We start from the raw sequence: 25,910 nt of genomic DNA, 5'->3' as shown, positions 1-25,910 counted from the left end.
CTCATGTATCTTAATTTCAGACAAAAAAAAGTGTTGGCATAACATAAATGTTGTGTCTTGTGCCCTTCTTAGCATGTACTGAAACTTTACGCAATATACCAGTCACAGTATTGCATTTACTCAGGTTTTTAAGGAATTTTATTTGATTTATGTATTGTATAATATATAAATAGGAATTAAAAGCATTTCCAAAACTCTCATTCATTGCTGGTGGGGATATAAAATGGTACAACCACTTTGGAAGACAGTTTAGCAGCTTCTTACAAAGCTAAACATAGGCTTACCATATGATCCAGTAATTGCACTCCTGAGTTTTTATCCAAAGGATTTGACTTCCTATACCCACACAAAAACCTGCACACATGTTTATAGTGTCTTTATTCATAATTGCCCAAAAATTAAAGCAAAAAAGATGCCCTTCAGTAGGTGAATGGCTAAACAAACTAGCATATCCATACAATGGAATAATATTCAGTGATAAAGAGAAATGAACTATGAAGCCATGAAAAAACATATAGGAACCTGAAAGGCAGAGTGCTAAGTAAAAGAAGCCATTCTGCAAAGGCTACCTACTATTATGATTCCAACTATATGATATTGTAGAAAAGGCAAAACTATACAGACAGTAAAAGGATCAGTGATTGCCTTGGGTTGGGAGTGTGGCATGGAAAGAAGGGAAGAACAGGTGAAGCAGAGGACATTTTTAGGGCAGTGAAACTATTTTATATGATACCATAATGTTAGCTGCATGGCTTTATGCATTGGTCAAAATTCCATAAAACTGTATACACAGAGAGTGAACCCAAACGCAAACTATGAACATTAATTTGTAATTGTGTATCGATATTCGTTCATCAGTTATAACAAATGTGCCACACTAATGCAAGATGTTAATAATAGGAGAAACTGTGTGTGGGGAGTATATAGGACCTCTCTGTACTCTATATATACTCAAAATAAAAAACTGCATATTCCAAATTTTTTAAGTGATTTAATAATGTCATTCCGTAGTGTCCTGACTATGATTTATGCCAAAGAATTTCTGGGCAAAGACAGCACAGTAGTACAGGGTTCATATACACAAGAGATCAGTGGGATCCTGAAGTCATTGAGAATCGTAGGAGAAAGAAGAAAGAAGCCCATAAAGAGGGAAAAGGAGAAGAGGAAGGGGAAGAGGAAGAAGAACAAGAAGAAGAAGAGGTAATATCCCAATCAATTATTACTATATATGATACTTTTTTACTTGGAATAGTTAATTTAAATAATAACATTAATAATAGAAAATAGCAGATACTAGAGAAAATTACATTTTCTTTAAGTTTTTATTGATTATGGAAGAAATAGTAAGAATATTTAATGCTTTCAAGAAAATATTAGATCATAATCTAGATGTCATCAAGTGTAAACTTCTTGTCGGTGTACAGGTCCCTCTGCAGCCTAATGGCTAATCTGTATCATTTTAGAGTATCATCAAGTTATTGGTCATCTACTATGTGTCTAGCACTATGCAAAGTAGACTGAGGAATTAGAGCAATAAAAGGCAAAGTGTTATATGGGGAGCAAAGTACACCAGGCATATTTCAATTTATGAAAATAACATAACTATGACAGTTTGAAGCTGGATGGACCCCAGAAAATCATGTTCTTAAAGCTAATCCAATCCTGTGGGTGTAACCTATTGTAAGTAGGGCCTTTAAATTAGGTTACTTCAGTTAAAGGCCTTTTCATTAGGTTACTTCAGTAAGGCATGGCCCAGGGTGGATCTTAATTCTCTTATTGGAGTCCTTTATAAGAGAATGAAACTCAGACAAAGAGAGAGAAGTAAAAGCCACAACAGCAGAGAAAAAGCCATAAAAGCCAGGAGCTGAAAGCAATGAAACCCAGTAGAGAAGGGAGAAACCAGCAGATGCCTTCATGTGCCCTGCTATGTGATAGAGGAGTCCAGCATCACCAGCAGCCAGTCTTCAGGGAGAAAGCATCACTTGATGATGCCTTGATTTGGACATTTTCACCACCTCAGAACAGTAAGCTTGTAAGCTTGTAATAAATCCTAGTTGTTAAAAGCCAACCTATTTCTAGTATGTTGCTATTGGCAATCTACCAGACTAAAAAAACGCTCATTCCAAACTCTGACAAAGCAAGCACATGAAAAGTGTCCTAAATGATATTGCAGGGACAGATGCTGGACATTAGATATCCTGCCATAACCCACTGAATGGACTGGGGGAGAGTGTAAACTACAATGGAAATTATTATCCATGTGGTGCAGCAGTGCTCCAAATGTATTCATCAAATGCAATGAATGTGCCACAATGATGAAAGACGTTGTTGATGTAGGAAAAGTGGGGTGAGGGGGGGTGGGGAGTTTATGGGAACCTCTTATATTTTTTGAATGAACATTTAAAAATAATAATAAAGGAGAAAAATCATATAAGGCTTGAACAAAAAAAAAAAGTAATTCATAGGCCAATCTCATATACACATTGATGGAACAATCCTAAATTTAATACAAATAAACAAAACATAACAGGCCATCAAAAGATCACTGATCACAGCTTTTGATTAGCAAATTCAGATCACTGGGGGGTCAGCTCTGAGGGCAGCTATTGTTTCAACCTCCTACAGACAAAGTCAGTGGCAGCCATTCTCTCAACCCTCCCCAGACAGGGAGGTAGCAGTAGAAATTTAAAGACACAGCATTACCTCAGGGCTTCAGAGGAAAGTTAGCTGGAGGGCTGAATTTTCTGGGCAGGCCAGGAAAACTCAGTTTTGGGGAGCTGTCAGAGAAACTCTCAGTGCCCTCCTGATCCCCCAGGGAACTTTGAGCCAGTCTGTGCCCCCTTCTTGGGTCCCTGGTCCTGTTTTGACTGGGAAAGACTGACTTGCAAAAGTCTTCTCCACTGTGGCCCTCCTCCCAGAATTTTCCCTACAGGCAAAAGCAGCATAAGACAATGAATGAATGAGGTTTGTCTCCTGGGAAACAGAAGGACAACCAAACTCCTGAAGACAGGGAAACTCCAAAACAACTCAGAAGTAAAAGCCTAGGACATGACAGAGGCCCCAAAAGACAGGGAAAACCCTGCATACAGCATGTATCTTGGGCAGGCTTCTTGATAGGAAGGCTGAAGCTCAAGAAACTCTCTGTCTTATCACCACCTGGTTATAAAATCTAGAAACAGACATTCCTGGGAGTAAATCTGAGAGTTAACATTTAAAATATTAAAATATATAGTACGTAACAAGAGGACAAAGGAAGAGGGTAAAAATACAGAAAGTACTAATGAAGAAGATGAGAACATGGATATGGTGGCGGGGGGGGGGGGGAAGCCTTTAAAGAATGCTCAAGGAGATGAAGGAAAATACAGAAAAAGAGCTACAGGATATCAGGAAAACAGTGAATGAGCAATATAAGAGTCTTGGTAAAGAAATAAAAATTTTAAAAGGGAATCAAGCAGAACTACTAGAGTTGAAAACCACAATAATTGAAATGAAAAAAACTCAGGAGGCTTTCAAGAGCAGATTGGAGCTGGCAGAACAAAGAATCAGTGGACTTAAAGACAAGGCACACGAAATGAGTCAGGCTGAGGAGCAGAAAGAAAAAGAAAATATTAAAAGTGAAAATAAAATAACATGAAAGTGAAAATAGTCTAAGATAGCTCTGGGACACCATCAAGTGCACTAATATATACATTATGGTAGTCCTAGAAGAAAAAGAGAGAAAGGGACAGAAGAAATATCCAAATAAATAATGATAGAGAACTTCCCAAATTTAGCAAGAGATATGAATATACACATCCAAGAAGCTGAGAGAACACCAACTAGAATAAACATGAAGAAAAATACACCCCATCATATATATATATATATATATATATATATATATTTAAAGATTTATTTTTTATTTATCTCACTCCTCTTCACCCCACCCAATTGTCTGCTTTCTGAGTCCATTCGCTGTGTGTTCTTCTGTGACTGCTTCTATCCTTATAAGCGGCATCATGAATCTGTGTTTCTTTTTGTTGCGTCATCTTATGTCAGCTCTCCATGTGTGCGGAACCATTCTTGGGCAGGCTGCACATTCTTTCGCACTGGGTGGTTCTCCTTACAGGGTGCACTCCTTGCGCATGGGGCTCCCCTATGCGGGGGACACCCCTGCATGGCAGGGCAATCCTTGCACGCATAAGCACTGCGCATGGGCCAGTTCCATACGGGTCAAGGAGGCCCGAGGTTTGAACGGCGGACCTCCTATGTGGTAGGCAGACGCCCTATCCATTGGGCCAAGTCTGCTTCCCACCCCATCATACATTGATTACATTATCCAAAATAAAGGACAAGAAGAGAGTTCTGAAACCTGCAAGAGAAAAGTAGCATGTTATATACAGGGAGTCCCAATTAGATTGAGTTCCAATTTATCATCAGAAACCACGGACGCAAGAAGGCCATGGGTTGAAATACTTAAAGTGCTGAAAGAAAACAACTGCCATCCAAGAATTTTATCTGGTCGAACATTTTTGAAAGATTCAAAAATGAGGGGGAGAAGAAGATATTCTCAGATGAACAGATGCTGAGGGAGTTTATCACCATTAGACCTGCCTTACAAGTAATGCTAAAGGGATTTCTTCAGACTGAAAGACAAGGACACTGGAGAGTAATTCAAAGAAGCATAAAGAAAAGAGTCAAGAGGTAAAGGTAACCACTTGGGTGATTATAAATCCAGTATTATTGTATTGTATTGTTTGGTTTGTAACTTCACTTCTTCCTACAAGGTGGTAAAATGCAAATGCAGAAAAAGTAATGATAAATATATGTTTTTGGGCATACAGTGTACAAAGATACAAGTGGTAACAAGTATAAAAAATGGTGGGGAGACAGAGGGCATAGGAAAATTATATGTGCTATTGAAGTTACGTTGGTAGCAAACCAAATATGATTGTTATATATTTAGGATGTTACATTTTAACCCCATGATAACCAAAGGAAAATGTATGTAAAATATATCCAGATAGAAAAGAGAAGGCACACAATATGGTACAATACAGAAAAAGAGAAAATAAGCATTTAAGTAGGCACTAACGGATGTGAGGAACAAAAAAAAAGAAGGTATAAAACTTACAAGGCCTAAATAGCAAAATGACAGAAGAAACCCCTGTATTCTCACTGATGATTTCAATGTAAATGATTAAACTGTCCTGTCAAAACGCAGAGATTGGTAGAATAGATAAAAATAAGCAGGACCCAACTATATACTATCTGCAAGAGACTCACCATAAATTCAAATATACAAGTGAATTAAGGGTAAAAGAATGGAAAAAAAATATTTATCATGCAGGTAGTAACCAAAAGAGAATTGGAAAAAGAGAATTGGGGTGGCTATACTAATATCAGATAAATTAAGTTAAAAACAGTTTTGAGTGGAAAAGATGGTCATGATATAACTGATAAAGGGAACATTCAACAGAAAAATGTAGTGGTTATAAATATGTATGCATAAAACAGCAGAACCCCGAAATATATGAAGCAAATACTGACAGAGTTGAAAGAAGAAATGAACAGTTCTACTTTAATAGTAGGAGACTTTAACACACCACTTCCAATAATGGATAGAACATCTAGTCAGAAAAACAATAAGGAAGTACAGTACTTGAATGATACACTAAACAAACTAGACCTAACAGACATATATAGAACACAGCACTCAACGAAAACAAAATATCCATTTTTATCAACAGGATAGACCATATATTGGACACAAAACAGATCTCAATAAATTAAAAAATATTTAAATCATACAATTTTATTCTCCAACCACAGTGAAATGAAGCTAGAAATCAATAACAGAGGGAGAAATGGAAAATTTACAAGTATGTGAAAATTAAACAACATACTCTTAGGGAGTCCCAATTGGATTAAGTGTCAATTTATCATCAGAAACCATCAAGGCAAGAGGGCCAAGAAGTTAAAGAGGAAATTAGAAGTGAAATTTGGAAATACCTTGAGGCAAATGGAAATGAAAATATAACATACCAAAACTTATGAGATACACTGAAGGCAGTGCTAAGAGGGAAATTTATAGGTTTAAATTGCTTACGTTAAAATAAAAATTAAAAAAAAGCAATTGCTTACATTAGGAAAAAAGAAACACTTCAAATCAGACACCTAACCTCAAAACTGGAAGAACCAGTAAAGAAGAACAAACTAACCCCAAAGCAAGCAGAATGAAGGAAAAAACAAAAATTAAAGCAGAGATAACTGAAGTAGGACAAAACAAAAACAAAAAAACAAGAATGAACAAAACCAAAAGATTGTTCTTTTAAGATCAGTGAAACTGACAAAATTTTAGCTAGACTTTCAAAGGAAAAAAAGATAAAAATAACTAAAATAAAAAATGAATTGGGGGACATTATTTCCAACCCAGCTGAAACAAAAGATCTATGAAAGGATACTATGAATAACTATATTAGATAAATAAATTCTATAATCTAGAAGAAATGGACAAGTTTATAGAACACACAACATACCTACATTGACTGAAGAAAAAATAGAAGATCACAAACCAATTACTAGTAAAGAGATTGAATGAGTTATCAAAAGCATCCCAACAAAGAAAAATTCAGAACCAGATCATTTCACAGCAGAATTCTACCAAATTGTGCAAGAAGACTTGATTCCACTTCTTGAACTCTTCTAAAAAATTGAAGAGAAGGTAACACTCCCTAACACATTCTTTGGGGCCAACATCACCCTCACACCAAAGCCAGATAAAGATACTACAGGAAAAGAAAACTACAGACCAATATTTCTTACAGATATAGATGCTAAAATCCTCTACAAAATACTAGCAAACAACTCTAACAGCATATTAAAGGAGTTATACACCAGGATCAAGTGGGATTTATCCCTGGTGTGCAAGGTTGGTTCAACATTTAAAAAATCAATCTGATGTACCACATTACCAAATCAAAGGAGAAAAATCATTTAATCATCTCTATTGACACAGAAAAGGCATTTGGCAAAATCCAGCATTCTTTTTTGAAAAAACAAAAATTCACTAGATAGGAATAGAGGAAACTTCCTTAACATGATACAAGGCATCTTTGAAAAACCTTCATCCATCATTGTACTCAATAGTAAACGGGCTGAAAACTTTCCCTCTAAGATCAGAAATAAGACAAGGATGCTCACTGCCATCACTGTTATTCAACATTGTACTGGAAATTCTAAAGGGAGCAATTAGTCAAGGAAAAAAATAAAAGACATCCAAATTAAAAAGGAAGAAGTAAAACTTTCCCTGTTTGCAGATGTCATGGTCCTATATACAGAAAATCCTGAAAAATCCACAACAAAGCTCCTAGAGCTTATAAATAAATTCAACAAAGTGGAGGGGTAAAAAAATCAACATAAAAAAATCAGTAGTATTTCTCTACACAATGAACAATCAGAAGAAGAAATCAAGAAAAAAATGCCATTCAGAATAGCAATTAAAGGAATCAGATATCTAGGAATAAATCAAACAAAGGATGTAAAGGACTTGTACACAGAAAACTACTGAACATAGTTTTTAAAAAATCAAAGAAGATGTAAATAATTTTAAGGGCATTCCGTATTCATTGATTGGATGACTACATTTTGTTAAGATACCAGGACTATCCAAAGCAATTTATATTAAATCCCAACCAAAATTCCAACAACCTTCTTTGCAGAAATGGAAAAGCAAATCATCAAATTTATATGGAAGGAAAAGAGGCTCTGAATATCTAAAGACATCTTGAAAATTTCAAAAGAATTTGGAGGACTTACACTTCTTGATCTTAAGTAGGAAGTTAAGGCTAACAATGTACAACGTTCCTATTTGAAATGAATGAAATATTTTGGTAATGCTTGGTGGTGATTGTAGCACAACATTGTGAACACAATTAACAGCACTGAAATATATACCTGAATTTTATTAAAAGGGAGAAATGTTAGAATGTACATATGGTAACAATAAAAATTTTTTTAACAATCCATGGAACTACACAACACAATCAGTGAATGCTATGTTAAACTATGGACATTTATTAATAATACAGTTATAAAAATGTGCTATCATTAATTGTAACAAATTTTCCACACCAATGCAAAGTGGTGGTATTGGGATGGTACATGGGAATCCTGTACTTTATGCATGATTTTCCTGTAAATCCACAACTTCCCTAAAAAAGAAAAACAACAATTTTTTAAAAAAGAAGTTGTCCATGTAGACATGCTATCCCCTGTGGTCAATGGGTAATAATCATATGAAAGCATGATCAACTATTGGCTGCTGAATACAGTATACCAGAACTCAGTTGGCTTTTACAGTGGATGTTTATTGGCTTTCAGGCTTACAGTTCTGAGGCTGAGAAAAGTGTCTAAATCATAGCATCATCAGGCAACCCTCTATATCCAGAGACTGACTGTGGGTGATCCTGGACTCTTCTGTCTCATGGAAAGGCAAATTGCAGTGTCTGCCAGTCTTTGCCTTCTCCATCAGGCTCCATTGCTTTCAGTTTCTGGCTGCTCCAGCTTTTGCAAGTTCCTCTGTCTCTATAGATTCCTCTCTCTGTATTCATCCCATTTATAAAGGACTCCAGTAAAAGGATTAAGATCCACCCTGGGCCACACCCTACTGAATTATAGGTCTAATCAAAAGGTAGGTCCCACCTACAATAAGTTCATACCCATAGGAATGAATTAGCTCTAAGGACATGATCTTTCCTGGGGTCCACGAAGGCCTCAAACTACCACACCCATAAATTTACAAAGCAATAGTAAATTTACAAATAAATTTACAAAGCCTTTTTTTTTTTTTTTTTTAGTAAAACCCTCAGTGAATTTCCATTACCTTTTGATTAAAATACAGACACCCTCATGTAGCTTAGAAGGCCATGGACCTAGCCTCTCTGGTCTCATCTCTGGCTACTCTCTCCCCACTACTCACTGTATTCCAGCCACATTGGCCTTCTAGCTAATCTTTAACAGTGCTACATTCATTTTCAACTCAAGCTTTTGCACTTCCTGTTTCCTCTTCCCTCTGCCTACAACACTTTTCTCTGGATCATCTTCATGTGACTTGCTCCCCGTCCTCACTCGTGTCTCACTCCTAATGTTATATCATCCAAGACTACCCAGTAAGCTACTCTCTAACCTAGCCACTGTTGAATCAAAATATAATACAAGCCATGTGTAATTTTAAGTTTTCTAATATACACACTTTTAAAAAGTAAAACAGGTGAAAGTAATTTCAATGTTTTATTTAAGCCAATAGATCCAAAATATTATTTCAACATGTAAGGAATTTAAAATACATTAAGAATGACACATTCTTTTTTCATGCTAAGTATTAGAAATCTTTTTACACTTACAGCACATCCCAATTCACATTAGCCACACTTCATGTGTTCAGTAGCCTCATGTGGCTGGTATCTACCAGGCCTTACAGCACAGCTCCAACCCACTACCCTGCTTTATTCTCCCTGTAGCACTTAACCACTTTCTGAAATTATATTATTTGTTCACTTGTTTGTTATCGGTTCTCCCCACTGATTTAAGGCAGGGATTTTTTTTCTGTCGATCTGTAACAATGCTCGGCATAGAGTAGGTACTTCAGAGCAAATTGTCTGATGACTGAATGAGTGCATGTGAGCATGCTAGCAAAGGCCTGCACTAGAGAGAGAAGACTCATAGAGTCTTTTGGAAAAAAGACAGAACCACTTTGAAATGTCTAACCTTTGGTCCAATAAATCTATTTTTCAGGAATGACTGCAAGGGAAATATTAGCAATTTAGCCACAAAGCTATTCAGTGCAACATTATTTATAAATGTGAAAAATCTGAAATACTCCAGGTATTTAAAAATCCAGAAATGATTAAATAATCAGATATTCAAGGATATTAATATACTATTTACCCATTTAAAACAGATTATCAAATGGCTTGTATGGATAATATGATTCAAATTGTGTGAAATATGCATGCATGTGCATCAACAAAAACTGGAAAGAAGTAACGATGATGATATTGAACACTTACCAAGTCAAAGGCCCTGGGCTGAGAACTTTAACACTTACTGTTCCCTCTGCCTGGAAATGTTCTTTTCTCCAGAAATCTGTGTGGCTCTTTCCCTCATTTCTTTCTGGGTTCTACTCAAATGTCACTTTTTCAAAGGAACCTTTAATGACCACCTAACATAAAATAAAACCTTTTCACATCACCCTTCATTGCCTCCACCCTACTTCATTTTTCTTGCTAACACTTACAAAGTTATGTATTTGTTTACTTGTTAATGCTTTATCTTCCCCAGCTGGAATGCACACTCTCTGAGCATAGGGTTTGTTCACTGTTGTATCCCAAGCTCCTAGAATAGTGCCTAGCACATACTAGGCACTCAATAAATATTTACTCAATGAATGAACAAACTGCAATCTCAGCTATTCAGAGACCATCTCATTTTTCTATTTTGTTTCTAAAACTTCTGACCTTTTCCCCTCCTGTTCTCTACTTATTGGGGAGGAGAAAGAAATTATTGTGTCCTAGCCAACTTAAAGGTTCATTCCACCAGATAAAGACCCCTCAGTAATATTGTCTCTCTTAAATTAAAATCCCCAGTCTCTAAACTTCCTCTTCCTCCTGCTTTTCACCCCAAAATGACTTCCAATTGTAAGGAGGGAGGGATGTGACTTATTAATTAAATAACCATTGGTCTAAAGATATTTAAAATATTTTCTTTTCCATCTAGGCATTTATTGCTGAAATGCAGTTGGTGACTGAAACTCTTCGTCATCTAGTTCAGAAGCCAGAGGATTATTTGGAAAATATTGAAAGCATCATTAAACTTTATAAGGAAACAATTCTTCCTTCTTTAGAAGTAAGAACAAAATATTTTGCTGAAAATGAAAATATTGATATTTGTGTTTTATTATTGGTTAAATAGGGTCACATTTCTTTATCCTCGTGTATTATCTGTCTGATTTTCCTTTTGAGCTTAGTAGAAAGCTGTTAGAATGAGGCTTCCAACCCAAAGTCTGTATCACAGAACAATTTGTATTCAGCTATGTTCCTGAAAAGTGCTAAATGAACTGCATTTTTCATAAGTTAATAGGGGGATTCATTTATAGGTGGGAGGTTTAAATCATGTCAAAAGACTATTTTAAAAAGCATTTTCAAACCCTACTTTATGAGTTTATCAAAACAAATGTACATTCAAGGTGCATCTTTTGTTCGAAAAGAAATCATTAATTTAGTTAAATTACCATCTAAAGAGTAGTTACCTCCAGATTATTTTCTGTAGTTATACCATTCAGAGTTGATTATATATATATTAGTTAGCAAAAGGAGTGCTGATACAAAGTACCAAAGCTCTGTTGCCTTTTATAAAGGGTATTTATTTGGGGTAGAAGGTTACAGTCACAAGCCCCTAAAGAGTCCAGCTCAGGGTGTAATAAGAGGTACTTACTCACCCAAAGTTATTTGCCATGTGTTGAAGCAAGATGGCGGGCAATGTCTGTAAGGGCTCAGCCTTCCTTCTTTCTCTTAAGGTTCTGTGGACCCAGCTTCTTCCAATCTCAGCTGTAGGCTGGCATAAGGCTCATCTCTCTCCCTAGGGCTTATTTCTTTTTGGGCTCAGCTGCTCTGTTCTCTCTGCTAGACCATCAGGCTCATCTTTCTTCCCAGGGCCTCTACTGTGTCTATTGGAGCTTTTCTCATGAATCTGCTCCTCTATGTGTCTACTTCAGTGTTAGAGTCTGTTTTATCAGGCCACAAAGGGGGTGAGGGGACTCAACTCTGTATGCCCTAATGAAGTAGCTGAATCAAAGCCCTAATCTTGACATAATTTAATCAAAGGCATCTCAGCTGAATCTAATACAATTAAAAGGTGTCATGCCCAAAGGAACAGACCACTTTACAAACATAATCAAATATGCTTTTGGAATTCATGAGTAATATAAAACTGCTGCAATATAGAAATATGATAAAGCCATTATATATTGTAATAGGAATGTTTTATTAAAACAATTAGCATTTAATCTTAGTATGATTATTGAGATTACAATTATGTGAAAAGTATACTCTATATAGTAAGAAATCCAGGGAAGACTGCTAAACATAGTCAGTTATGTTGGAGATTTATTCAGCAAACTTATCAGACATTGGGTATTTGGCCAGAGATGGTGCTAAGCATTAGAAATGCAAAGACAAATTAAAAAAAAAAATAGTCTTCAAATTGCCTCTTCCTATCTGATAGAGAAATTAAAAGAATTTGTTTCATGCTATTTTAAGTGTTTATATTTTTTAAAGACAAATGGGAATGATAGAGTTATGATTAGGGCTTTGATTGGGCCACGTCATTAGGGCATTGAGTCCCCACCCCCTTTTTGCATGGGGACTCACAGATAAAAGGCATGGCAAAGGACAGTGTTGAGGGTTCTTAATGTTGGTGTTTTGATCTTGGAGTTTGATGTTGAAGTCTTAAACTGGAGCCCCGGGGGAAAGAGACAGAGCTGTTGGCCTGATAGGCGAACCTCATAGTCTACAGCTGACCTTGTGGAGAAAACAGAGGAGCTTAGCCCAGAGGAACCCAGGAAGCCTGAATGCTCACAGATGTTGGCAGCCATCTTGCTCCAACATGTGAAAATCAACTTTGGTGAGGGAAGTAACTTGTGCTTTATGGCCTGGTATCTGTAAGCTCCTACCCCAAATAAATACCCTTTATAAAAACCAACCAATTTCTGATATTTTGCATTAGCACCCCTTTGGATAATACAGTAACCTACTAAAATGTCAAACAGCAGAGGAACATTGAATAAATTGCATTATATCCACAGTATGTAACTTGATAAAACCATTAAAATGTTATAATTACAGTGATCTTTAAAAAGTATAGGGAAAGGTTAATTATTAAGTCAAAAAAGTAAGCTCTAAAGTTATGTATACATTATGATCTCAAACATGAAAGAAATGTACAGAATAAAAAGTGACAAGGAAACAGTAGTGGTAGTCACCCTTATTAGATTAGAAGTATTTTTTCTACTTTTTTTTCCTAAATTTTCTTTAAAAAATGTGTTTTATAATAATAAAAATAAACTTTATTTTAAAATTTTTCATGTTCCTATCTATGTGAAGAAATTCTGTGTGGCTTAAATTTCAGACTTCTCTCTGGTTTTCGAATCAGATAACAAAGCAGCAATGAATGCAGAGAGACAGACATTACCCAAAAAAAATTTCTAAAGGGAAGGACTTTAAGATTGAATTGTAGAGAAAAACTGAAAAAACAGAAGGGAAATAAAATTGGTAGCAGGATGACCAGTTTTGGGTTTTGCAATAGATGACATGAACACTGAAAATATGTGAAAATAATGTGCATGATACCATGTACAAGGTAAAAAAAAATAACTTTAAAGATTGATTTATAGTGTATTAAAATTCTGCTCTTGTATTCCATTCTCCTGCTGATCCTGGAATATAAGATTTCTTTTCTACTATCTGCAGGAAATGATGGCTGAACACAATTCCCAGTATCTCATTGAGCTGGATGGCAATAAGCCACCAGAGGAGCTCTTCATGGTGAGTATGATGTTCAGTAAGAATAGCTTAGCATTTAAAAAGTCAAAAAAAGTATTAACTAGATAGTACTAATTTTAATAAACATCGAAATATGCTTACATTTTAATACCATTTATTTTTTAAATTCACATTTATATTTTAGAATTTGATATTTTATTTATTCATTTATCCAAAACTGCATTTGAATTTAAAATCTCTGTTTGACAAAAAATGCCTCAAGGAAAATTAAAAACAAATGACAGCCAATAAACACATGAAAAGATACTTAGTTGTTAGGGAACGCAAATCAAAACCATATTGAGGGAAGCAAATGTGGCTCAAGTGATAAGGCCTCCGCCTACCATATGGGAGGATCCAGGTTCAATCCCTGGAGCCTCCTGGTGAAAAAGAAGAGAAACTGTGCCTGTGTGGCGAGCCAGTGCCCATGTGGTGAGTCGAGTGCCCATGTGAGTGTCCACATGGTAAGCCAGTACCCGCACAGCAAGCCAGTGCCCACATGGCGAGGGGAGTGCCCACATGAGTGCCTGCATGGTGAGCCAGTGTCTGCGCAATGAGCCAGTGCCTGCGCAGTAAGCCAAGTGCCCACGCAAATGCCCACATGGCAAGCTGAGTGCCTACATGAGTGTCCACATGGTGAGCCAGTGCCTGCGTGGCAAGCCACTGCCTGCGTGGCAAGACAAGTGCCTGTGCAGCAAGCCAAATGCCTGTGCGGTGAGCCAGTGTCCACACAAATGAGTCATGCAGCAAGATGATGATGTAAGAAAAGAGAGACGAAGGGGAGAGTCAAGGTGAAGCACAGCAGAGACCAGGAGCTGAGGTGGCCCAATTAACAGGGAACCTCTCTCCACATCAGAGGTCCCCAGGATCAAATCCCCGTGGATCCTAGAGGAGAAAGACAAGAAGAGAAGACAAAAAGAGAAATAGATAGAGAAGATCACACAGCAAATGGATACAGACAGCAAAAAACAACAACAACAACAAAAAAAAAATGAACAGCAGGGGTGGGGAGAGGGAAGGGGAGGGGAAGAGGGAGGAAAAAAAACCCGTACTGAGAAACCTGTTCACTTCCACAAGAATGACTAAAAATGAAAAAAAAAAAAAAAATAGAAAATAACAAGTATTGTTGGCAAGGATGTGCAGAAATTGAAACCTTTATACAATGCTAATGGGATTAAAAATGGCACAGCTGCTTTGGAAAACAATTGTTGCTCAAAATATTAAACATGCCATATGAACCTAGCAATTCCACTCCTAGATACGTATCTAGGAGAAATGAAAATAGATGTCTGTGCAAAAACTTGTGCAAGAATGTTCATAGCAGCACTATTCATAATAGCCAAAACATGGAAACAACCCAACTAATAAATGGATCAATAAAACGCGATATAGTCATACAATGGAATATTATTCAGCAATAAAACGTAATGAAGTGTGAAGCACTTCAACTGCTCAAGCAGTTGAACACCTGCTTCCACATGGGAGGTCCCAGCTTCAGTCCCTGGTGCCTCCTGAAAAAACAAAAGCAAACAGCAAGCAAACAAGTGAAATTTAAAAAAATATTTTTTTAACCCGAAAAACAAACTCAGGGGAGCCCATGTAGTTCAGTGGTTGAGTTCTAGCTTCCCATATACGAGGTTCCTGGGTTCAATCCCCAGTCACAGTACCTTAAAAAAAATAAAGTTACACCTTATACTATGTGAAAAAAATTGAATCCAAAAAGACCACAAATTGTATGATTACATTTGACTCCATATGAAATGTCCAAAATAGGCAAATCTATAGAGAAAAAAAATGGATTAGTGGCTGCCTGGGGGTAGGGGTTGAGAGGGGGAGATGGGAAGTGACTACTAATGGATGCTGGTTGTCCTTTGGAGTGATGAATATGTCCTAAAACCAATTGTGGTCAGGATCACACAACCTTGAATATACTAAAAACAATTGAATTCCACACTTTACATGAGTGAATTGTACAGTGTGTGACATATCTCAATAAGGCTATTTTAAAAATATATGTATGAGACATAGGAAAAGGGTGCTATCATGTTCTGATGCCATGCATGAGAGATTTTGCCCACATCTGAGCTTCAATGAAGGAAGCTCCCAGGAGATTCAAGGAGCTGAGACCCAGAGAGAGAGAAGGCCTGATAAAGGACAAGCCCTATGCTTGGTTGCTCACAGCTGTCCCCCAAGGGACAGTAGATTCTGGAAGGGAAGGCAAAGACCTCTGCAGAGATTGGCAGCCATATTGCTTCACCATGTAGCAACACACCACGATCAACAATAGCTGAGTTTGATATGAGAAAGGAATTAAGAAGGCAAAGCTGAAAGAAAGAGAAGCTACCCAAAGGGCAGCAGTGACATTTGGTTGTTTTGATCATTGTACCAGCAACTCCCACACCCATGGGAGATACCCAGTTCCTGCTAACTACACTGTTTTCCTTGCAGTCAAGACTCGAACAATGGACCCTGCTCTTCAGTTGCAAATGTCTTTTCATGCCATTACAATAACATAGCACTACTATTGTCAGAGGGGCTCTCAAAGCCTTAATAAATATGCTTCATTAGGAGATCCACACTATTCTTGTCCAGATATTGTACTGTCTTGTCAATATCATTAGCTTTAAAAGAGATGAGCACCTTCAAGACGATGCTGCCTGCTTGAACGTTCACCACCTGACCCTTGGTGTTGATAGGGATTTTTCAGAACTGTTTGTAGAGCAGCTATCGTGTTTCCTTGCTGCAGGCAGAAATCCACCTTGCTCTCGTTGGGTCCAGCCTGACCATCCCCTCTGTCTTCCTCATCCACAAACTTGTTCTCATCTCCTCATCCACATCTACCTTCTGGAACCAGACCGATGATGTCCCTGATATAAACTGGAGGCAAAGGCATCCTCTTGGTTACCTCAGCAACCCCAATCCAGCAGGAGGCTGCAGCCTGGCACCTTCACTTCCCTCTTCTGCTCTATAAGTGTATTTGGTTTTGAGGAGTTCCCATTTGTCTATTTTTTCTTTCATTGCTCGTGCTTTGGGTGTGGGGTCCAGGGACCATGACCTGTCATTGGATCTTGGAGATGTTTCCCTGCATTTTCTTCTGGGAGTTTTGTGGTTCTGATTTTTGTATTTAGGTCCTTGGTCCATTTTTACTTAATTGAGGGGGAGGGTGGGCACAGTGAGATAGGGGTCCTCTATTTTTCTTTTGGATTTCATGTCCAGTTTTCCCTGCAGCATTTGTTGAATAGGCTGCTCTGACTCAGCTGGGTGGGTTTGACAGCCTTGTCAGGGATTACCTGACTGTGAATGTGAGGGCTGATTCACAGTTCAGTTCTATTTGTCAATCTGTCTGTCTTTGTGCCAGTACCATGTTTTCTTAAACCACCGTAGTTACATAATATGCTTTAAGTTTGGGAGGTGGGAGTCTGTTCGGGGAATATTTTTTACTATTCAGGGGCTCTTACCCTCCCAAATAGATTTGATAATTGGCTTTTCCAATTCTACAAATAAGGTTCATCTTTCTGAACACTACAGAAGCAATTGAGTTTGTTTTTAGGATTAAATGAGATAAATGTTCCTGGACAGAACTATTTAAAATAATGCTTACAGGGAAGCAGACTTGGCTCAATGGATAGACCATCTGCCTGCCACATGGGAGGTCCCTGGTTGAAACCCCGGGCCTCCATGACCCATGTGGAGCTGGCCCACATGCAGTGCTGATGCGCACAAGGAGTGCCCTGCCACGCAGGGCTGTCCCCCGCGTAGGGGAGCCCCACGCGCAAGAAGTGCGCCCAGTAAGGAAAGCCACTCAGCGCGAAAGGTAGTCCAGCCTACCCAGGAGTGGTACCGTACACACGGAGAGCTGATGCAGCAAGATGATGCAACAACAAGAAAAGAGACACAGATTCCCAGGCCGCTGACAAGAATAGAAGGGGACACAGAAGAACATGGATACAGAGAGCAGACAACAGAGGGGGGCAAGGGGAGAGAAAGAAATTTAAAAATAAATACATAAATAATGCTTCCATATTTTGTTTAGCTGCCTTTATTCTGTTATTTTATTTTTTGAAGCCGAAATAAAGTTTACTTTAATAAATAAAAAATAAATTAAAAAATATGTATACTTGAAAGATACAATATCATTTTCACTGTTTAAAAAAAAGAAATGACAATGTAGGGAAAACATGTTCCATATTATAAACGAAGGTTGAATAACTTTATTTTAAAATACTACTGATATTTCTAAAAGAAAAGAAAAAATGTTTCAATAGAAAAAATAGGCAAAGGGCATGAATAGGTAATTTATAGGAAATGTCCAATAAATATTTTTTCAAACTTCATTCTAACTGTTAGTCAAAGAAATGCAAAATTAAACAATGAAACAGCATTTTCTTGGCATATTTAACAAATGTATCCAAAATTCTGGATTGGGAGGATGGTTAGGGAAAATGGAACTCCAGTAGGAGCGTACAGTGGCACAATCATCCTGGAAAATAATAGGCATAAATATAGATGAAAGCATTTTTAAGTGTCTATGCTCTTTGTACAAGGAGCTCTAACTTTTAGTAATTTATTCTAATTAAATAAATGGAGATATAGAGAAAGATTTTTTCAAGATGTTTATAATAAAAAGAAGCAAATGATATTTTAGAAAGGGGATTTTTTAAGTGTGTGAATTTTAGAAATTAAGGTTTTTTTTTGCTAAAATGCAATAGCTATTCTTCTATTTATATTTACGCTAAATGCATTATTTAAATATATTCCTTATGATAACTCCCCCTTTAGAATGTAAGGAATAGCAGTTAGGGACTGTTATTTTTTCTAAAATGAAAATGTCTTTATTTTATTCTGATTTTTTAATGTTTTTTTTCTCCTTTTTATTATAATTTGGGAAGTTGTAGGTTTTCAGGAAAATAATGAAAAAAGGTAGAGTTCCTATATACCACCCTCTCACACTTATTTTCCCTATTTTTAACACTTTGCATTAGTTATACACATTCTTTGTTTTTTAAAAAAAATCAGAAAATACAAAAATAAAATAATCCAAAAATACAGGTGAACGAACGTACCTCAAGTGGTTGAATACCTGCTTCCCACGTATAAGGTCCCAGGTTCAAACCCCATTATCTCCTAAAAACAAACACAAAAACCAACTCTCATTGAGGGAGCAGATGTAGCTCAGTGGTTGAGCGCCTGCTTCCCATGTACGAAGTCCTAGTTTCAATACCCAGTACTTCATTTAAAAAAACAAAGCACTACTCCTTGAATACCTAATAGGTGCTCAGCATTAAATAGACTGTAGAGATATAGATGAAAAAAAGACCGTTGAGTCCATGAATTCATCTCTTTGGGTACTTTATTAGCCTGCCAAAGGGTACTGATGCAAAGTACCAGAAATCTGTTGGCTTTTAATAAAGGGTATTTATTTGGGGTAAGAGCTTAAAGTTTCAAGGCCCTAAAGAGTCCAACTTCAGGTTGCTTTCTCACCAAAGTCAGTTGCTAAATTGAAGCAAGATGGTTGCTGATCTTTGTGAGGGTTCAACCTCCTCTCTCTCAGCTGCAGACTGGCATAGGGCTTGTCTCTCAGGGCTTTCCCTCTCACCTGGTAGAGAGTTCATTTCTTTCCAGGTCTTCTATATCTTCTTTTCCCAAGGTCAGCTGCAAACTATGAGGTGAATGTCTCATCTCTCCCCATGGCCCCAGGATCAAAAATGACAGAGCTCTCTCTCTTCCCATGTACCTTCTTGAGTGAGTGTCCATTTATATTGGTCCACCATGGGGATGGGGAATCAGTCTGAGTCACACCTTACTCATGTGGTTAAATCAAAGCCCTAGCCTTAACAGGTAATTTAATCAAGGGTCCCCTCAACTAAATCCAATATAATCAAAGGGTATCACACCCGGAAGAATAGATTAGTTTATAAAAATAATCTTTTCTCTTTTGGGAATTCATAAAATTATCTCAGACTGTCACAGGTAGTATCCAATATATAAGGTAGATAAACCTTTAAAGAGCAGTTTGTGCTATGGTGAGGGAACTGATAAGTACAATAGTAGCTGATGGCAGGAGAAACAAAATATAGTCAGGTAAAGAATGAGCATTGAAATTATTTTTTAATTGAAAATTTATGAATGAGTAGGAATTAGATCTTTTTTTTAATTTATTTATTTCTCTCCCCTACCTCCACCCCCAGTTGTCTGTTCTCTGTGTCTATTTGCTGCGTATTCTTCTTTGTCTGCTTCTGTTGTTGTCAGCGGCACAGGAATCTGTGTTTCTTTTTGTTGCATCATCTTGCTGTGTCAGCTCTCTGTGTGTGAGTTGGCGCCATTCTTGGGCAGGCTGCACTTTCCTTGGCGTTGGGCGGCTCTTCTTACGGGGTGCACTCCTTGCGCACGGGGCTCCCCTACGCGGGGACACTCCTGAGTGGCACAGCACTCCTTGCGCGCATCAGCGCTGTGCGTGGGCAAGTTCCACATGGGTCAAGGAGGCCCAGGGTTTGAACTGCGGGCCTCCCATGTGGTAGATGGATGCCCTAACCACTGGGCCAAGTCTGCTTCCCAGGAATTAGATCTTGAAGGCTAGGAGAGGGGAGGGAGGTGGGAGAGGGTTCTATGCAGAAAGAAGAGTCTATAAAGAACATAGTGAGTTCTAGGCAAGAAAGAACATAGTGAGTTCTAGGAACTGACAATGGGCCTGGATCATGCAGGGTTGTTTTGTTTTGTTTTGCTTTGCTTTGCTTTGTTTTGTTTTTTAGGGTAATGAGGTGAGAAAGTTGTAATAATGGCAAGACTTTAGAGAGATAAGAAAGGGTCATCCCAAAAAAGACCCTGTGAGCCATGTTAAGGGGTTTAGACTTCATTGTGAGGCATTAGGCAGACACTGAAAGGCTTTAAACCAGAAAGTGAAATGATCCTATTTCCATTTTTAAAAGATCAGTCAGACTGTGATCTTTCTCAGTGTAGAGAAAAAACTGAATGGGAATCAAATTGGTGATAGGAAGACGAGTTCTAGCTTTTGCAGTAGATCAGGTAAAAGATGGTGAAAGATGGGGCCTAAGGTAGTAACTATGGGAATGAACAGAAGAGGACAGATATGAAAACTATATAAGAAGTGGCCATAACATAACTTGGTGAGTACTTAATGTAGGAGTTAAGGGAAATAGAAAAGTCAAAGATAATGTACCAATTTCTGGCAGCATAGTAATAATGTTGGTGGTGGAATCAGATTGGGAAGAAGATCCTCACATTAGGACTTGCTATGCCAAGGTCACCAGTAATCTCAGTATGACCAAAACCAGAAGTCATGTTCAGTCTTCATCTAATTCAGCCTAGAAGCAGCATTTGACATAGCTGGTCACTTCTTCCTTCCTGCTTCCTTCCTTTCTTTGTAAGACAGGTCTGTTAGCAACTAATTTTCATAGTTTTTCTTTATCTGGGAATGTCTTTATTTCCCCTTCACTTTTGAAAGATTGCTTTGCTAGGTATAGGATTATTTATTGACATCTTTTTTTTTTTGAGCCCTTTAAATATATATCCCACTTGCCTTCTGGCCACTATTGTTTCTGATGAGAGGTCAGCTCTTAATCTTTTTGGTGTCCTCTTGTAAGTAATGAGTCATTTTCTCTTGCTGCTTTTAAGATTTTTTTCTTATCTTTGGCTTTCAGCATTTTTACTATGATGTGTCCATTTGTGGATCTTTTAGCATTTATCCTACTTGTAGTTTGTTGAACTTCACAGGTACATAAATTGTTTTTCAATAAATTTGAAAAGTTTCCAGTCACTATTTCTTCAAAAAATTTTTCCTGCTCCTTCCTCTCTCTACTCTCCCTCTGGTACTCCCATTATATATATTTATATTTATATATATATATGTGTGTGTGTGTGTGTGTGTGTGTGTGTGCTAGTGTGCTTATGGTGTTCCATATTTCTCTGAGGCTCTGTTTACTTTCCTTCATTGTTTTTCTTTCTGTTCTTTGTATTGCATAATCTCTATTGTTCTGTCTTTAAATTCACTGATTCTTTTCCCATTTTGAATCTACTGTTGAGCCTTTCTGGTAAACTTTTCATTTCAGTTATTGTAGTTTTCAACTCCACAGTTTCCATTTGGTTCATTTAAGAATAATTTCTGCCTCTTTGTCTGTATTCTCTGTTTGATGGGATATTGTTATCAAACCTTCCTTCACTTCTTTAATCATATTTACTTCTCTGACTATGTTTATAATGACTAGTTTAGAGTCTTTTTCTGTTAAATCCAACATCTGGTCCTTCTTACAGGCAGTTTTGATTACCTACTTTCTTCCCTGTATATAGGTCCAACTTTCCTGTTTCTTTGCCTGTCTTATAAAATTTTTTTGTAAAATGCACCTTTTAGATAATATATTATAGCAACTCTGGGTAGTGGTCCTCCTATCCACCTCCAGAGCTTGTTATTGTTATTTACTTGTTTATTTTTTTGGTGATTGGCTGGATTATTTAGTGGTGTCTATTAACACACACACAATATGAACCCTCTGCTTTTGTTCCCTGGGATGACAGTGCTTTTAGCATGATTCTCTTTGACTTTTTCTTTCACTAGCCACACCTAGATGTGAAATTCCACTAATTGCTGTTTGAGAAATCTATTGATTTCAATAATGCTCTGAGGGCATAAATTGCTCCACAGACTGGCCCAATTAAAAGCTAGAATCCTTTGAAAGAATAGTGTTTTAGGTCTGTGTTTGAGATTTGTTCTGACCCCAGGAAGGCTCTTATTAGCTATCTCTTTCCTGGGTTCAAGCTGGTAAACTAGCCAGCCTACAGTTATAAGCCTACAGCTTATATCTCTAATAAATCTACCAATCTCCTCTTACTTGCTTTCACCACAACCTGCTCTGCATTTGTGAGTGCCCTTACGCGTGAACTTTACCACACTGTTGCAAAAGGAGTCAATTCCTTTGTGAAGAGATTTAGAACTCCCTATTTAATGGCCTGCTTCCCCCCAGGTAAAACCTCTGAACTACAGTTCTGGACCTGGGGGTAGTGACAGTGGTGCACTTCTCTCTGAATGACACCCTGCTTTAGGAGCTCAGTGCTTGGTGGAGGAGGCAGAAGTAGCCTGAGGTCTTCTTGGCTTGTCCTTCCCAACTTGGAATCATTGCCCATGAGACAGGGCAAGGGTGATTGGGGTCCTAATATTCTCAGTGGCACTGCTCTCAGTGTTGAGCCTCTGTCCCCTCAGGGGGCTGAGTGGAAGATACTCTCCTACCTCTCACTCACACTAGACCAAACCTGAGCCTCAGGAAGGGGGTGCAGGATGCAAATGCTTATGTCCTGCCCTTCCCAGGAATGTAGCCCTCTGACTGGGAGCTGGGGGAAAAGGGAGTCCTGTGTTCTTGGTCACATCAGTCTAGAATCGAGCTTCTGTCCCACTGAGCTGGATGGAGAGAAGGATGGAGCAGGTCTTGGTTTAAATACTGTGGGTCTTGGTTTGAATAGTATTCAAACTATTACTATTCTCATCAAGTTTTAGTAGATTTTTAAAAAATAAATGTTTCTACATTTGCTTTATGCCTTTAGGACCATGTCCAGGGACTTAAAATGATTTTTTTTCTTTCATAATTTTCATCGTTTCACTGGGGAGTGAGTTGCTCAGCTCTAAAGGACCAATTTTGAAAATGGCACCCTGACACTTCTGCCTGCATTCCATTGACCAAAGCAGGCCACACGGATAAGTTCAATATCAATGGTTAGGGATGTGAACTCCAACCAAAATGAACCATGGCAAGGAAAGAAGAAGGAATTGTAAACAAATAATACAATCTACCACAGATGACCACATACCATCAGGACTTTGTCTATCTTACCATCTCTCATCTCAGAATCTATACACCAGACTCATTTTTAAAAATCACATTCTTCCACCTCGTATAATGCAATAAAATTCTTGAGGTCCAAGAAGAGATAGTCTCTTTACCTCAGCATTCATATGTAAAATCCCAATGAAAGATTTTACTTGGTCCAGCTTGAGTTATGATCCTATCTCTGAGTCAGTCACTGGCTAGGGACATGGTAGACTATAACTGGGCAGGCCTAGTTCACATGCCCCACCCTACAAAACTCTTTGGACCGGAGTTAAGATTTGCTGATAAATAACCTCACACAGAATCAAAGTAAGAAAGGATTCATTCTCCAAAGAAAGCAGGGATTTTGTTACCAGAATAATGGGCTATAGAGATGTTAAATAGACAAAAAGCAGTCCTCTACCTCTACCTGCTGTAACTGTTGAGTCCAAGAGACAGTATCTCTATTTTCTGCTCTTAAGCATCCTTTGTAGTGTAGGAAGATAATAATAGACAATAACTTCCCGTCCTTTAGAGGAAAGATTACATAATTGCTGTGGCAAGTGCTATGGCTATGACAGGTACAGTCCCTGGGAAGTTCTAACTCTAGTCATGTTAATACCAGGATATAGTGAAGTGGACTTGTTCTTTGTTTCATTAATTGTAAAATAAGAAGTTATACTAGTTCATGGTCTCTTTGAACTCCCAAAGTATTTATTTTGTTTCCATTTTTCCCAAATTTACTTGACTTGATTGAGAAAGATATAGAAAGTATTACACTTTTCCAGAATGCTGAGATATTTAAATGCCATATAGATAATTATATTTATTTTATTTATATTTAAATACTTGTTCTTTAAATTTAGACTGTTATAGATCGACTTAAATACCTGGGCCTAAAAAAAGCAGCTGTTTTGACCAAACTTCAGAGTGCAGAGGAAGAAATTAATGACGTAATGGAAAATGTAAGTTCCTTTTAACTGGTTGAAAGTCTATGTTTTCATTATATGTCATTTTAGTTTCCTAGCAGCTAAAACAGAATACCATACGATGGGTTGGCTTAACAACAGGAATTTATTGGTTCATTGTTTCAGAGGCTAGAAGACTTGCTTCCTTTGGAATCAGTATCTTTTGGCAGGCAAGCAATATTGTGGGTTCCTGGCTATTTTATTACCTGCAATTCACATGGCAAAGTCTTCTATTTTCTCCTCCAGGTTCCATTGACTTCTGGTTCTGACTGTTCCCCACAGCTTCTCTCTCCCTCTGACATTTACTCTGCTCATAAAGGACTCTAGTAATCCAGATTAAAGCCCAGCCTGATTCAATGGGGCTACACTTCACCTGAAGTAACATCTTGAAAAGATTTTGTTTACAATGGGTCCACACCACAAGAATGCAGACCAAGACCAAGAACATGTCTAAGCTAGGGTACACAATCCAACACATATGTTGTGACTTTAATTTGTATCTTTACAAAGTTTAAAGGGAGTTTTAGGATGTCTTTTGTAAGAATAGATTTTACTCATTTGACTATAATATTAGCTATTTTTTTCTGGATACTAAACACAGCAAAACAAAAGTTTTGAAGCAAATAAAGACAATAAAATTAGAGCAGTTAACCACAAGAATAATCAAAAAGAACCAACCCAGGTTCAGTTAAAATTTTTTGAAGCACCAAAGAAGTACAAATGGTAAGAGTCCTCAACCCCAAAAGCACTCATTCATTCCTTCAATTATTCAAAGAATTTTTTTGAATACCTACTTGATTTTTGGCATTGATGTACTACAGATGTAATGATGATCAAATTATAACTGTCTAAGTGCTAAAAGGGCCACTAGGACTATAGATTGGAGGATTTGATCTAGTCTGGAAAGTTTAGTTTCACCTATATGAATAGAAATGAAAAACCAAATACCAGAAACATAAATAGATCTCAGACTGCAAATAAAATAATCTCTGAAGAAAGAAGTCATTTTGTTATCCTGCACTGTGAATCCATAGATCTCACTGGGTGAGCTTAGCTGGAACACATGCTGTCAGTAACCAGAAGTGGTGCTGAAGAGGAGGAAGGCACAGCTGATCAGCAGAGCCTGGGGAAAAGTAAATTGTGTGCTGAGGCCGCCTCTTCTATGTCCTCACTGAGGACAAAAGCAAAATCATCCACAAAGCCTGAAGGAATTTCCCAGTTTGGAAGTTTGTCCTTAGAAATGATCGGATGCAGACACCAAAGATTATAGCTGTAAGATGCATGACTAGGTGTACCTGCTTTCTGTTTTTTTAAAGGGTAGAAGTTGTAACTGTGTATGCTGGTATCTATTCATATCCCTTGAGCAGTGTTTCTCTCTGGCAGTCCAAACCACCTCCCTAAGAGTCACCTCCAAAGGTTATTACAAATGCAGATTCCTTGAGCCCATATCCCAGACCTATTGAACAAAAAAGTCTGGAAGTGGGAACTAGGAATCTGCATTTTCACAAGATCCAAAGAGGATTCTGTGCCTGCTTAACTTTGAGAACCCCTAC

The 25,910-nt window shown here is 37.6% G+C and overlaps 1 protein-coding gene across 1 annotated transcript in view; it reads left to right on the top strand.

Moving 5' to 3' along the window:
* The window catches only part of AK9 (adenylate kinase 9), a 194,894-nt gene that overhangs the window by 35,818 nt on the left and 133,166 nt on the right, over positions 1-25,910 (top strand). The window contains exons 8-11 of the mRNA XM_058307272.2: positions 1,012-1,200; positions 10,756-10,884; positions 13,506-13,580; positions 24,256-24,354. Of these exons, the coding sequence (XP_058163255.1) occupies positions 1,012-1,200; positions 10,756-10,884; positions 13,506-13,580; positions 24,256-24,354 (492 nt within the window). The remainder of the gene's footprint in view (positions 1-1,011; positions 1,201-10,755; positions 10,885-13,505; positions 13,581-24,255; positions 24,355-25,910) is intronic.

Source organism: Dasypus novemcinctus, chromosome 11 (genome assembly GCF_030445035.2).
Source record: "Dasypus novemcinctus isolate mDasNov1 chromosome 11, mDasNov1.1.hap2, whole genome shotgun sequence".
Taxonomy (NCBI): Eukaryota; Metazoa; Chordata; class Mammalia; order Cingulata; family Dasypodidae; genus Dasypus; species Dasypus novemcinctus.
Note: the sequence above shows the minus strand (reverse complement) of the source record. Positions and strands in the feature narration are given on the sequence as shown.